This window comes from Epinephelus fuscoguttatus, linkage group LG4 (genome assembly GCF_011397635.1).
Source record: "Epinephelus fuscoguttatus linkage group LG4, E.fuscoguttatus.final_Chr_v1".
Taxonomy (NCBI): domain Eukaryota; kingdom Metazoa; phylum Chordata; class Actinopteri; order Perciformes; family Serranidae; genus Epinephelus; species Epinephelus fuscoguttatus.
Genome location: NC_064755.1, coordinates 27,837,808 through 27,853,180, shown reverse-complemented (window position 1 = coordinate 27,853,180; position 15,373 = coordinate 27,837,808). Strand labels below are relative to the sequence as shown.

Sequence of the window (15,373 nt, the reverse complement as noted above, 5' to 3'; positions counted from 1 at the left end):
GTTTCACCTGATAAACAAGGTGTTTCTGTGTGTCTATAAGTTGCACGATGGGAATATGGAAATGTGGATTTCACTGGATGTTTGAGGTTTATAAATCCCATATTATTCCTGCATGTTTGAGCAGAACTGATGTTATGACAGGGTTATTCATTATTAATCCCCTGCTGCTTGCTGTGTATTCAACACTGCTGTTTATAGCATTACTTTCCAGGATGCCATTTTGCAGCATAATTAAATCTTAGTACCTTCGTATGACCCTGCACACACACTCGCACACACGCGCACACATACACACTGCTGTCTTTCTTGTATCCAGGTCTTATTTCAGCCAGAGTCAGATTTCATATTGAATTTTGTGCCTCTTTGAGAGACTCCTTTCATCAGAATATCTACTCCAGTGTTTACACACACAGGAGAGATTAGCCGAGGGCTCAGTTTACCACAATGACAACACTTTGAAAAATAGAAATGAGCACCAGCCACTGTTCTTATGCTCATTCAAATCCCTTTCATGTGTCATGACTTGAGTCTCCACCATCAACTATTAATAGTCTTTAGGCTTTCTAGCAAGAGGAGAGAAGGTGGAGGAGAGGGTAGTCTAAGTTAAAGGGGGAGCACGATGGAGGGAAAGGGGGAAATGAAGAGGTGGAGACAGTAAAGGGCCGTCGATAGAAGGAGCAGAGAGCCGGAGGAAGGGAGGGGATGGTGTTGATGTGTATATAGGTCACTAAATCAATGGGAATCAGGTTTTTGAAGGGGAGAGAAGGGGGGTATTTATAGATACCAGTGGAGACAGACGCATCAGTGACAGGCACAATGATGCTAGGAGCACAGGAGGGGGAAAATCTGGGAATAGACTGTGGTCAAATTAGTCTGCAGAGAATTCTCCCTAACAAATGGCAAAAGATTCTCAATAGTGAGCAAATAGCACAGAGCGCAGCGCAAAACAAAATATAATCAAATGGAAATCACTGCAGGATGCTTTGAGCAAATGACCTTCCCAGCTTTATTGACAAAACGCAAGCAAACTGTTAGTTGTGGTATTGCTCGGAGCATTTGCATCCACAGAACGGCTCTACTCATATCCTATTGAATTGTAATCTGTGATATCAATGAGCCACATGATTGAATGGAATATTAGCTTTCTATTTTGCAGCCTCGTAAGGAGAACCTGCATATTTATTACTTGAGAGCCGCTGAAAGGCTGCGAAGTACAATAAAAAACATTACAGACCGCACTGTAAAGATTTCAGGTCAGAGGTTATTGGCTGATGAGCACGCACTGCAATAATTTCCATTTTTAATATCATGGAGTAATTACACAACTTCTGTTTCAACCACTCCCACCAAATGGCACAGCGGTGATGTTGGCCCCGTGCTGTACTTTTAATAACTGTCATGGCTTATCCCATTTATTTCATAATGTCCCACGTCTCCGTCTTCCAGCTGCATGTAACAAGAAGTTCCATCACAAATTGGAAATTTGCTCTGTGAACAGAAAGGAAAAGTAATTGAAGAAATTGTTTTAAATTGCCTCCAGAGTGGGTTTTTCTAGGACTAAGTCAAGGTCACGGACAAATTGTTCCTCCAGCACTTACATTGCGGCCTATGTGTGATGTAAGACAGCCTGAATACTGAATGTTAAAATAATCCACATCCCATTTCTGCATCTGATTCGGGGAGTATTTGCATAGCAGCCACATCACCTTGCATCATAAACCGGCAGAGGACACACACAATTACTCCTCGACAGCTCTTAATCTCTGGCCTGTGCCTAATAATGTGGTCAATAAATTCGAACAGGCAAGTGTCGTGAATACAGGGCCATCTGAGAGCCATTTGTATAAGGGATAAGGATATGGGTGTGCAGCAGGTGGGGCATGGTTGAAGTGACAGGGCCAGATGGGTTTGTCTTCTTCTCTCCTTATAGCAGTGTTAACTGACAAAGGATGTTGTAGCTCTAATGACTCATTTGTCACTGTGGTTAAGAAATATGGTCATGGAAAGTGTCTCAATATGTTTACTCAAGTACTGCACATATACAGTTTTGAAATATGTGCACTTACATGAGTATTCCCAGTTATTCTCTTTATAATATTGAATATTTTGTGCCACATTTAATTGACAGCTGCCAGTTACTTTATACTTTTAGGGCTGCAATTATCACGTTGACGAATTGTCACACAAAAGTAACATCCCTATTTCCCAGAACTCAAGGTTGTGCCTTCAAATGTGTTATTTTATCTGAGAAACATGTTCATTTTATAATTAAATAAATTGAGAAAAAACAAATCCTCACAGTGGAGAAGCTGGAACTAGTCAACTGTTGGCACTCTTGCTCAATAAATGACTAATCAATTGAATAATAGCTGGAAATTAATTACAATTACAGCATACAAGGCAGCTCAAATTAGCTCCACATTGACCAGGTGCCACATTAAAATGCTAATGAATCAGTGGTAATAAACCAATAAAATATTACAGTATATTTTATGGCAGTTGTAAGGCTCTGTGGTTGAATTTTATGCCATTTTTGTGAAATCTTGGGGACGTTGGAATTACGTAAATGAATAAATTAAAAAAAAAGGACTATATATAATGAGTTATTTTACTTTAAGAGGATCGATGTTGTAGTTAAGTATAATTTTGCATGTAATTGACTACTTTGGTACTTTAACTTCATTACAAATATCTGGATACTTCTCTCACCACTAATGAGATTCCCAATTAAACCATGCAACCCGGGTGCAAGCCCTGCCTGAATCTCCTCACTACACGCAAAGCAGTACTTTCTAACATGACACATGAATGCACAAACAGAATCAACAATGGCACGTGGCAGCAGAACAAACAGACTTCCTAACAGCAGCTGCAAAAAGTCACTTTTTCCCATTTTGTCCTCTGAGCCACAGTAAACCAGTGGTTATTTGAGACAGAGGGAGGGAGAGACAGAGAGAGACGGAGGCTGGGAGAGAGAAAGAGGGAGAGGAGAGGGAGGGAGATAGTGAGAGTCTCAAACTGGTTAGCCCACCTATCCACTAGGAGGAGAGGAGAGGCTGTTGAGGAGGAACAAAACAATAAACAGCTACTACTACAAACCACATCGGCGGAGTTCACGATACACGCCAGAGGAGTACCAACAAATAATTGAGACAACGCCATCGTATTTGCCTCGGAGTGAAGTAACAGCCATGTATCTGAACAGGGAAGAGGACAATAGCAAAGGTAAGATCCTGTCAAGAATTGCCACTCTTTGCGAAGAGCATCCTGACAGTTTCAAGGTGTTTCATTTCTGACCCGCTGTTTCTCTTTGAGGTGACTGCCTGACATGAAAAGGTGGGGATGTACTGTCACACCACCACCACGTATATATATATATATATGTGTGTGTGTCATTTTTGTAAAGACAGCCTTATCCTGTGGCATGCACCGGTGATGTTAGTGGAAAGTGTGGGCTGTCATTATGTAATACCAGTGCAGTTAATTGCCTCCTAGGAGGATGCTTATCATTTGCCCAAATCCTGCATTTAATCCAATGCACCGTGGACGATTAATTGTGAACCTGTTGTAGACAGAGGCACTTTATCATATGCATAATTGTGCCGGTGTGCATTGCCTTGTGTTGCCAGTATTTTTGACATTTACAACACCTACTTAAGGGCAACAAAACACAAGGTCAAAGCCTCTAGCTACAATGAAACCCAAGTGTATATAGGTTATTTATGGAGCTCCACAGCTTCCGACATCCTGCAAAAAAAAAAATACTCACGAAATGCAGCTTATTGCTTAACGGGGAGAGATAACCGTGCAGCAGCGAGAGGGGTAAAGAGGGTACAAAGGAGGCATATTTGAGTAATCTCTCCCACGTGTTTTTGAGGCGTGATTTCTTCTCTCATCGGGTGCCCAGGAACACACTCGACTCGTGTCCCCTGCTGTTACCATGAAGCACAAATAACTCTCTGGGGCTAAGAGGTAATGCTAATTACCACCTAAATCTTCAGGTTATAGGAGAATAACACCTGCTGCTACCGAGGACCGGGGAGGAGGGAGGGGAGGCAGGAGAGGAGAGGAGGGGGGTGTAAGAGAGCAAAAGGCAGAGTGGGAGGAGCCATTTTTGTTCATTTCCCTGTGATGTGAGATAATGTGAGCTCACCACACACGGACAACAACATGATACTGTACGGGGAGGTGTGCGAGCAGCAGCAGCAGTAGCATCCGTGGGTAGGAAGAGGATGGTGGCTGGCGATGAGAGCAGCCCCTGTATGTGCTCACAGAAATACAGATGAACCCACCCCTGAAGCTGCAATCATTACTATGTTGAGAGTATAATGTATACAGTGTAATAACGTCCAAAAAGTTCTTTAAATGGCTTTTTGTCCTTTTCAATAAAAAATCTCAGTAAGGTCACTTTAGTTTGACCTACACACAAGTCCCAATAATGAAATTAAAGTATTATGTAGTATAAAAAGTCCCCTAAGGCTCAGATTGACCTAACATTATTTCAGGCTGCTGTGGCTACAGATGACCTTGTTGGTTGCCTTGGTAACCATTGCCACTAGCTAGCAGTAGCCAAGCTAATTAGCTTCCTAATTCCTACTACTCTCGTTTCACTCAGGATATTAAAGATGCCAACTTAACTTATTTCAGTTGTCATCCTCAAAAATCACACTGAAACTAACTAACAGAATTACATACCATACATTTCTTGGAAGTCACTATTTAGCATTAGCTGACAGTGTATGCTAGCTTGGCATATGATGATAGAAGTTGCGAGCTGTCACTAGCTAGCAATAGCCTAGCTAATTAATTTGCTACTACTTACATTTCAGTGAGGATATTATAGATGCCAACTGAACTTATTATTTTCAGTTGTCACCCTGTTAAAATCGTTGACACTAAATTCAACAGAATTGCATACTGTAATTTTCTTGGCTGTAACTAATGAGCATTAGCTATCTTAGCTATCTTTGCATATTATCACAGTGGTTGTCAGTTGCTAGCAGTAAGTTACCCCAACTAATTAATTTCCCTTTACTCATATTTTAGTGAGGATATTATAGATGCCAACTTAACTCAATATTTTTTTTAGTTGTCAGCCTTTTAAAATCTTACAGACACTAATGTCAACAGAATTACATTACATAATTTTCTTGGAAGTATCTAATTAGTATTAGCTAGCAGTGTACCTGTTGATGCTAGCTTGGCATATTGGACCAGTGGTTGCGAGTTGTCACAAGCTTGCAATAGCCTAGCTAATTAATTTGCCTCTTCTCAAGTTTCAGTCAGGATATTATAGAAGCCAACTGAACTTATTATTTTCTAATTGTCACCCTTTTTACATTATACTGACACTAAGTCAACAGAAATACATACCATAGTTTTCTTGGAAGGAACTCATTAGCATTAGCTAACAGTGTACCTGTTGATGTTAGCTTCATAGTGGTTGTGAGTTGTCACCAGCTAGCAACAGCCTAGCTAATGAATTTGCTACTACTTATATTTTGGTCAGGATATTATAGATGCCAACTTAAGTTATACTATTTTTGAAGTTGGCACTCTTCTAAAAATCATACTAAGACTAATTTCAACAGAATTACAAACCATACATTTCTTGAAAGTAACTAATTAGCATTAGCTAGCCATGTACCTGTTGATGCTAGCTTTGCATATTATCATAACGTTAGTGATTGCAAGTTGTCACAAATTAGCAATAGCCTGGCTAATTAATTTGCTACTACTCATGATTTAGTCAGGATAATAGATGTCAGCTTCTATTTTTTAAAATTTTTTTAGTGGTCGCCCTTTTAAAAGTCATTCTGATGCTAATTTAAACAGAATTACACTCCCTAAGTTTTTCTTGGAAGTAACTAATTAGCATTAGCTGTGCACCCACTGATGCTAGCTTGGGGCGTTGTTTTTTACCGGGACAAGACAGGATATGCATCTTTGCCAAGTCACTGAGGGAGGTGAGTTAACATCTAAATTTCCATATTATTAACCAAGGAAGCCATTACATTGACTGTCATTGAATTTTGTAATGTTACAGACATTAGATTCCCCAGACAACATTTTTGGGCCTCATTTTACGAGCCTTAGCCGTCCCTTTATGTTTAGCGCTGAGAAGCAAATACTAGCACACTAAACTAACTGACTTACTGACATTAAGTTACTGACATTGTCATGCATACAATTATAATGCTAGTATGCTTATCAAGTATTACAGAGTGCTCCAGAGATGACATTTCTCTGTAGGCTGACGCTGAAGCTAGTGTCACCCTGGTTCCCTCATCAAAAACCCTAAGGGACTTTTCCATGGGATTTTGATAAGATAATGACAAGATAACATTGTAGAAAATAAGCTCTTTGGCAAACAAAGGTTTATGATACTTTCACATTTTATTCGGCAAAATAATCTTCACAAATGAACACCACTTTTATGATTTAAGTAAAAAGCTGACATTACACTATAAACTTACACCACAGTCACATGAAGCTGTGATGTCTCATTTAGCCACTTGTAAGCAACCACTTTTTTTTTTTAAAGCACTTAAAAGCTTCAAAATTGATGAGTATCGTGTTTACTGACAAATTGTATGTTGTCTCTCAAGCTTGTGTTAACCACAAACCTTATTCCAGGCATCTAACCAAAAACCCATTAAAAAACCCACTGACTTTGAGACAAGGGAATTGGGAGTGGCAAAATGCTAACTCATTTCCGGGTTTGAGGACTCTTTTCTGTATTTACTGTTTGAATTTTAGTTGTTGTCACTTAGCTCAAAGCACCATTGTGCCTCTTTGGTACAGCCTCACAGAGCTGCGAGTGTGGCGAGCTCTTTTCTTGTTGAAGGTCAAAGGAAGATGCAAAGGGAAGTGTTCGCAACATAACACATTGTTTAGTGTATGGGACTTCAGATCCGGGAGGTCATGTTGGTTTCTTGCAGGTGTTACAGTAGGTGAGGTTGGAGAATCGGGTGTGAGCATTACCGTGAGGTGGTGAAGTTATTGAAGGCAAGATGCTGCAAATAAATTGTACCAGAAAACCTGTTGTTCAGCTCAGGCGAAGACAAAAGGCTGTTGCTAGGGATTAATGGACTACAATTATCATAGTAAAGTTATGAGTAGGCTGACTACTAATGTGTCGGGGCTACACTTTTAAGTGAGGAGGACACTGCTTGATTGGCACGCCTTTAATTGATTTGTGTGAGTGGGTGTTCCTTTCCGGCGGGTGTTTCCCTCGCCGCACTGCTGTGGCCTTTAAATTCACACCGCGTCTCAAGGTGGAGTGCCAGGGAGATGGAGAAAGGTCTACCAGGGATATATCGATTATGGCCTCAGAGGATTAAAGGGGGGTGAGGACAAACAGGTTGATCATATGTGAGCCTGACAATCACACAAACTGCCGTCACACACTTGCCTAATAAACATCTGAAATAAGACTAGAAGGGGGCTCCAATCAATACTGAACCTAAAAAAGTAAATTGTAGAAAGTAGAAAGGGGTGAATTCTGGGGATAAGTGGCACCCTACTTTCGTTTCTTAAGTCTGCTGGCTAAATGGCTCGTTATTTATACCCACGGGAAAACATTCAACAACTATTTAGACTACTTACTGATGTTCAAAATGCAGCAGTGTGGGCTCCTGCAGGGTTTGATTGTAGGCCATTAACAGACAACCTGCGGATGTTCAGACCATTCAGCCCACACACAACCAGCGTTTCTTTGACAATATTCCTTAAAAAACATTGTATCCTTTAATGTAGAGGGCAGTTTAAGAATTTATTTAGATTATGTTAACTCAGTGGATTAATGTGTGTGTGTGTGGTTTTTTTTTTTTTATTATTTAACCTTTATTTTACCAGGCAGATTGCTTGAGATCAAATGATCACTTACGAGCAAGGCCTGGCCAAAATGGCAGCAGTTTACAAAACATAATAAGACACACATAAAGAAAAAGCACAGACATGAGAAAAAGAGAGAAAGGCCCAGAGTCCTATGGAGGGATTATGCCCTACAAATACAGTCCGGTGGGGGAAGGGGGAGGAGGAGGAAAATGAGGAATTTGAACAAAACAGTCACAAAACTAAACATAGGCAAACAGAAACAAATTTCCTGTTTGTGATGGGTGTGGCAGTCACCCACCTTGGGCAAAAAAAAAGTGAACGCTTTAGGAAATAGGCCATATAAATAGTATTTCAGATCACAGATACAATAAAGACATAGAAACTGTGACTATTTCAATGCATAAGCCTGTACAACAGTTAACAGATATTTAGAGGTGGTAGGTTATGGGGTTTATGATTAGGATACATCTTTGTTGGCTGGAAATAAAGATTATTGCAATTATCTATTAATATGCCCACTATTTTCTTAACTGATTGATAGCTTAGAGTTTAAAATGCTTGAAGAAAGTAAAACAGACCATTTAAATTCCCACAGCCCGACGTTTGATCTCCAAACTTATTTTTTATTTTTATTTTTTTTGTCCGAACAACCGTCCATAATCCAAAGATAAGTCTACTGTCATTTTGGACAGTGAAAAACAACAAATCCTCACATCAAAGAAGCTGGATCCAGCACATATTTGATATTTTTGCCTTAAAAAATAACTAAAACAATGAAGAAATAAAGCAATATTTTCTTACAACAATACCTACTCTGTCTTAATTAATGATAATTATGCAAACTGACCACATTTTTCTTTTCTCAGTGAATTATTTATTGGGTTTGTATGGGGCTTTACACATGATAGTGTGTGTTTCTCCTTTTTAACTATCACCAGCAAGTGTGAAAAATCTGTCAGGCAGGCGGCATCATCACCCCATGCACAAGTAGAAGACCGTCCCGACTTGAGAAATGTCTGTGACACACAGATTCACTTCTATTCCCACTTCAGCAGGAATTGAAGCCAGAAACCGGAGGGTTTCTTTCCAACTGAAACGCAGTGCAGTTTTCAGCTTGTCAAACAGCAGGGGACCACTAAATGAAGAGCTTTCCAGTTTCATCTATTGATGACTGTTTTGATGAACTGACTGTAATAGATTGTTGGGCAGGAGCTGATGCCTTTATCGATCAATTGCACTGAGGGAGAAAGGTTCAGGTACAGGTTAGGTCTGGGTAGACGTGTTCTGAGAGGGAACCTGTGGTTGACTGACTTCATGTATTATGCATGTAATCACCCTGATCTGTATAACTGACAACAAGAGGTGGATCAGTAATACTGCTTTATGGCCTCTCATGGTGCAGCAATGTCACCTCAGGACATTTTCCCCTGTTGTCTTATTGCAGAGTCCAGTTCAGTCCAGTGCAGAACAGTACAGTTATAATGTTATAAATCCAAAAATAATGAAGAAATCTGTACAGTGTGTCACTTGTTTGCTTTGGTGCATGAGGTATTATCCTACCGTGTGTCGACATTTTGTTATCTCCCTCCTTTTTGTGATGCTAAGTCTGGAGACAGAGTTTGTGCATCAGGGACAAATTGCCCTAAATTTATTTGATGTGTGGTCCTGTACTCTGTCTGGCATCCCACACTATCTACCTCTTGAATATGATATAAAGTCAAACGTCAGGTTCGCTATTGATTTAGGTTGATGCTGGCCTGGGATTTGGGCTGGACTCTAAATCTCTGGCCAGGGGTAACCAATCTAACTGACGTGACTCTGGCATCCGGGCCCGCAGTAAGAGACATCCTCAGGTAGACTTAATCTGTGTACTAGATCTGCAACCTTAAAATGTTTGATATGGTCAAAGTAGGAAGAATACCAGGAATGTTTCAAAAGACAAATGTTTATAAGATAGCGTATGGACATTTCCTCTGTTTTTCTAAGACTGACTGACCTAATTCTGACCTAGCTGCTCTTATTTAGCCATGCCAGTGACTCCAGAGATGGCAGTGTCGGTCGGTCCAGACTGAATTATCTCAACGACTAGATGGATTATGATGAAAATTTGTACAGCCATTTATGATCCCCAGAGGATGAGTTAGAGTAATTTCAGTGATCTTATAATGTTTAAATCAAGCACTACAATCTGGCCAACTGTTAACTTGTCCAGTACTTAAGTTTATGACCAAATACCCACAAAACTAATGACATCTCCATTAGCCTAATCTGTACTGTGTGTGAATTGCTGATTAGTAAATGTTAGCATGCTAATATGTAGGGCTGCCCCCTGAAAGTCTGAGATTCAAATAATCAGTTGAAGACCCCTCAGTAGACTGAGGTTGCTTCAAGTCGAGCTGTCGTCAGTGTGCGGTGTAGGCTATTTCTGGTGGCATTTTGGTTCCCAGATTTAGCTGCAGAGTGAGCGCTCTTCACTTACGCGCTGCTCTTTGGTACAGGCTGCTGCAGACACAGAGGTGGCTGCCTGGTGGAGGCACTGTAAGGCTCCAAAATAACGTTATCTTCTGCCTGTTGCTTAGAAGTGGGAATTCGGCATCACAGCAACTTAATACGATACAGTCTCTGGCTTTTGTTTGATATCTAGTGCTGGCAAAAATATTGTTGCACATTTCCAATCCGTCGTTAGCATAATTATCTTGAAATTACCCGAATGTTACTGTCACACTTAACCTCCTGCTGAACCCTGTTTAAAGTTTTACACTCCGTATGGAAAAAAAGAACAAATAGTTGAATATTGAACAACTGAAGCTGGTTTGACTGGTATAATTCTGAGTCAGGTGCAGCCCTACTAATATGAATAAACTAAGATGGCAACATGGTAAACATCAGCATGTTAGCATTGACAGGTGGAGCATATTAGCATGGCTGCACGCCTTTACTGAAATAAAGTAATCAACTCTCTAGTTGTGGGCCTCTGAATTTGTTACCACTTCTTCAAAGGTGTGGACACAGCTTTTGTATAGGTTTGATTTGCTGTAGTCACTTACGGCTAAATGAAAAGGCCTTCATTATGCCCTGGGTTTTTGCAGGTCTTGGTGTACTGGCTCGGTGTTGTATGGTGTCTCAGTATGCATCAAAGGGTTTTAACTGCTCAGGAAATGAAATGTGAAACTGAAGGAATTTGCGGGGAGTCTTTAACATGGTGTGAAGTATAAGTGTCAGCAGAAGACTGTGAGTTCCTAACCTCTTTGTTATTATTGCCCTGTAGAAATTGATGATGTCCCTCTACTTCATGGCTGTTTTACTAATGTGGGATGGGAAATTATTTGGGGGGATTGCTGTGGCAGTCTTGTAATGTCCATGCCTCTTAGAGCAAAATGAATTGAAAAAAAGACGGATGCTGGGAGAAAAGGTATCGCTATGGGCTTTACAGCGGCATTCAACAAGTCTATATTTCTGTGATCAAACTTAAAAGGAAGATTACTGGAGATATTCATTCATGATGCCCTCTATTTTCTCTCCTAATATTGTTTAAAGCATAAAGCCGCCGCGAGCTATTCTGTGGTCCTGTCAGCTCGCTGTGTTGATATCAGTTATAGAGTAGATGAAAATGTCATATTTCACAGCAACGCCTGAATTAAACGCAGTGGATTCAGTCTGCGAGCATCAGATTGTCGAACACAATCGCAGCGGAGACCTTTAGATATGTAAGGTACATAAATTGGCAAAGGGAATAGCATAATTGTAGAGAGCGCTTAATCAGCCTGTTTGACATTTAACAGATCACTCCATCACTTGAGCTCAACTTTATTTAGCTTTGAATGGATATTCAAACGGTTAACAACTCCAATTTATTATACAGATGTATGTTGTGAGCCGAGCCATTGGGAAAATCTCGAGGATCACGGGAGTCAGGGGATCAGGCTACAATGCTGCAATGGAGGCAATTAGATGCTTTTGTAGGAGCACCTGCAATGAAACATGGATTTGGACCTGCTGTTTCACTGTTCCGCTGAGAGAGCTCATCATCCTCCCTGGTGAAACAGGAAGCAGTATCAGCTGATTAGAGCAAAGCGTAATCACACTTTGAATCGTTGAGCAAAATACGCCGCAAAGAAATAAAATTGCATTTGTAAAGAATAGGAAAAAGAAATGACTCTTTATTGAATGCCCTGCAGAATGGTTGCAATACCTCACTTACATAATGTGAAGTTAGTCTTATGTAATGTAGGTTATGCTGGATATAGAGCTGCAACGATTAATCAACCTGTTGTCAACTATTTAATTAATTAATTTTGACTTTTTTTTTTTACGGAGAAAAAAAAGTCTTAATTCTCAGATTTCAGCTTCATAAATGCGAATATTTTCTGATTTCTTTACTTTGCTGTGACAGTAAATTGAATAACTTTGGGTTGTGGACAAAGCAAGACATTTGAGGATGATCCCTTGGGCTTAGGGAAACACTTATTGACATTTTGTTTTACCATTTTCTGACATTTTACAGACCAAACAACCAATTACTTAATTGAGAAAATAAAGAACAGTTTAATCAACAGTGAATGTAATTGTTAGATCGGATGCAGCCCTAGCTGGGTATCACAATTATTTTGTCATTTAATTTGACCTATTTGACCTCCTTTTAATTGATTATGAAAGTCCTGTTTTTGAATATGACACATTACAAGATATAAGACCGGATCTATGTACGAGACTTGTTGATAGTTATTCTTAGGGTGGACTCGCTCTTAGCTGACTGGATCATTGCGGAGGAGGGGGAGGTCTTTTACTTCTCCTCTCTCAGCCATGTTCTGTCCCTTTCTCCCTTTCTCCTCTGTGTCTTAGGGAGGAGGAAAAAGGACAGCGCCTGTTAAAATCAGCCGGACGGCGGGTTGGGGGGAGTGATAGAAAGCAAGAGGTAGAGAGGCAAACAATAGAGTGAAGGCGAGCATGAAAAGATGGAGAGAGCAAGAGAGACAGAGGGAGAGGGAGAAGCAAAGAACAAGCCCTGGAGTGCTAGCCAGTCAAGGTCACACAGAGGAGAGGAGGCCCTGCGTGGATGTGTCTATGTGTGTGTGTGTGTTAAGGGAAAAACAGTGGGGATGGGAGGCCTACATAGTAAAGAATGAAGGGTTGGTGACAGAGGATTGGTTTAGTCTGGAATCAGGGATTTTATGGGGGATGGATGAAGAAAGGAAGCAGAGGAGGGAAAGAGAGATGAAAAGAGCTTGTAATATGGCCTCACAACACTCTTCTTATACTTAATATACTCTTCAGTTCTCCATTTGTGACAGGGATGGCTTAATAAACGTGTTACTTTTAACACTCAGGCAGCGGTGGTGCATTTGTAATGTTTATGATTACACCGCATCTGTGTGTAACGTGTCCATGTGTGATGTTGCATAACCATCCTGTCCCGTCGTGTTGATCCATGTTTTCTTTGCAGTCGCTTTCTTTTATTCTCTCTGTTGCTTTCGTCCCCCCCTCGCCACTCGATGACCCTCGCTGTCTTGTTGCCGCTCCCACTCTCAGTAGGTGCCACGATGCATTCTGTTAAAAGTAAATAGCTCTGCTGGAGGTACATCCGACCACCTTTCTGTCCTCTGAAAGCAAAGAGACGAGAAAGAAACTGTTAATCCCATCCTGAGAACTTGCTCTAGTTTAGATTAGCGATGGAGAAAGGGGGGACTATTGCATAACGGATAGCCCGGTGCTTGTCATCTTAGGATCAAGTGTTTTGAAAGCGGGATTGTGGTTTGCTGAGAACATCCTTTATTCGGTTATCCCAGCAGGATGCAAGGAGTCACTTGGAAATGTGATCACTGCTGTCTCTTCAAACATATTAGCCCTGTTTGCATCTCACACCCAGGAGAGATTACGCTTGTGAACAGTTGCCATAGTGTTTCGAAGCACCAAGGTGCTGATGTGAAAGATCTGAGGTGGCTCGGGTGCTCTGTGACATTATCTCTGCAGAGCAATGGTGTGTGGAGTCGTGATAACGTATGATGACTTTGTTTGCAGAGGAGGTCAAGAGTTCACCCCGCGGTCGGCCCCCTGAGGTCACTCCCAGCTCTTACTGTCATTGTTGAACAAAGTCTCTGTCTTGATGTGTTCATGCTCCATTGATGTTATTTTATTTTACTTTTTCAGACACAAAATGTCCCTTTTCCCTCCCTGGCATCTTGAAATGCATTCACCACCACTAATCCTCACATTAAACCTCCAGTGGTCACACAATTGCATTCGGTTGAAGACTCCCAGCGAATTCTTGGCAAATTATCCTGTTGACAGACATCATTACCATTCCAAAGAGTAATTAATCTTTCCACACCATGATTTTACACAGATGAAGAGTAATCGCTTCTGCAATAATGGGTTCAAAGCATTCTGACAGCTATAGAGTGTAATTGCTCTCATCTTAAACAGACCCTGTGGAGCTGACCTGCAGCGCGTGCTCCAAATGACCCTTAAAGAACTATTTCACTACTGTAAAGATGTTCTTATTGTAAAACTAGGCAGTACAAAGATACAAATACTTTTGAAATTGGTGCTACGTGACCAGAGAAAACAGAGACCCTAGCATTTGCATTTGCTCAAGAGGTATTGAATTTAGAGCTACTAGAATGCCCTGCGCTGTACGTGCACTGCATGTACTCAGTGCTCCAGCTGATGGGTGACAAAATGCAAGCTTGTATGTTCTGACACAGGAAACAATATAGTAACTAAAGATCTGGAGTGACAGTTAATTGGTGAGCTAAAATATGTTTCTTACAAAGCATTTGAGGTGAAAAATAAGCAACACAGTAACAGAATCTTGGTTCAGATTTTATTAGCGCTGCTTACTTGTACCGTTTGATCTAATTTTTTTTAGCCTCTTTTTACAATTTAGGAAACAGCATGGCACTTCTTGCTCACAAATTCTCGTATTACAGCCAAACAGTTCACTAAAATAGGTTTTGGGGCAAAAAAAAAATAGACAATACGGTTAACAGAATCCTGGTTTATATTCAATCAGTACTGCCTATATTTTACAGTTTGGTCTGAGTTTGAAAGATATAGAGAGAGAGATGGGTCTCTTTCACAAGCTACTTCTGTTCTTGTAGTATCTGCTGTGGTGGCGGGCATTCACAAACGTAGAAGTACAATCTGTAGGTAGCAACAGTGCACAAGCCAGTGAAAATTGTATTTGAGCTGGGATATGAGCAGGGAGATCTGGGCGCTGGTAAGATGGAGGGGAGTTTAACCAAATTACAAATACGTCATTCAAATAGGTTTGTCAGTTTAATATGAGTATTAGACTGTTTTTTCCACGTAGACTTTTTTCCATATCGAGTTTGAGAGTTTGAAGGGGTTCGACAGGACGATTTGGGTGACAGTGACGTTCACGTAATAATCTAAACTTAGCCCTCCAAGCTAATACATGCTAACTAAACTAACGACGGATTGGAAATGTGCAACAACGTTTGCGGACACAAGATATCATACAAAAGCCAGAGACTGTATCGTATCAGGTTGCTGTAAGCTATAAATTTATCAC

At 40.6% G+C, this 15,373-nt stretch overlaps 1 protein-coding gene across 2 annotated transcripts in view; it reads left to right on the top strand.

Annotated features, from left to right (window-relative positions):
- Nucleotides 1–2,961: 2,961 nt before the first annotated feature.
- The window catches only part of syt7a (synaptotagmin VIIa), a 112,688-nt gene continuing 100,276 nt past the window's right edge, over nucleotides 2,962–15,373 (top strand). For both annotated transcript variants that reach the window (XM_049573587.1, XM_049573586.1), the window contains exon 1: nucleotides 2,962–3,225. In XM_049573587.1, the coding sequence (XP_049429544.1) occupies nucleotides 3,192–3,225 (34 nt within the window). In that variant the 5' untranslated portion in view covers nucleotides 2,962–3,191. The remainder of the gene's footprint in view (nucleotides 3,226–15,373) is intronic.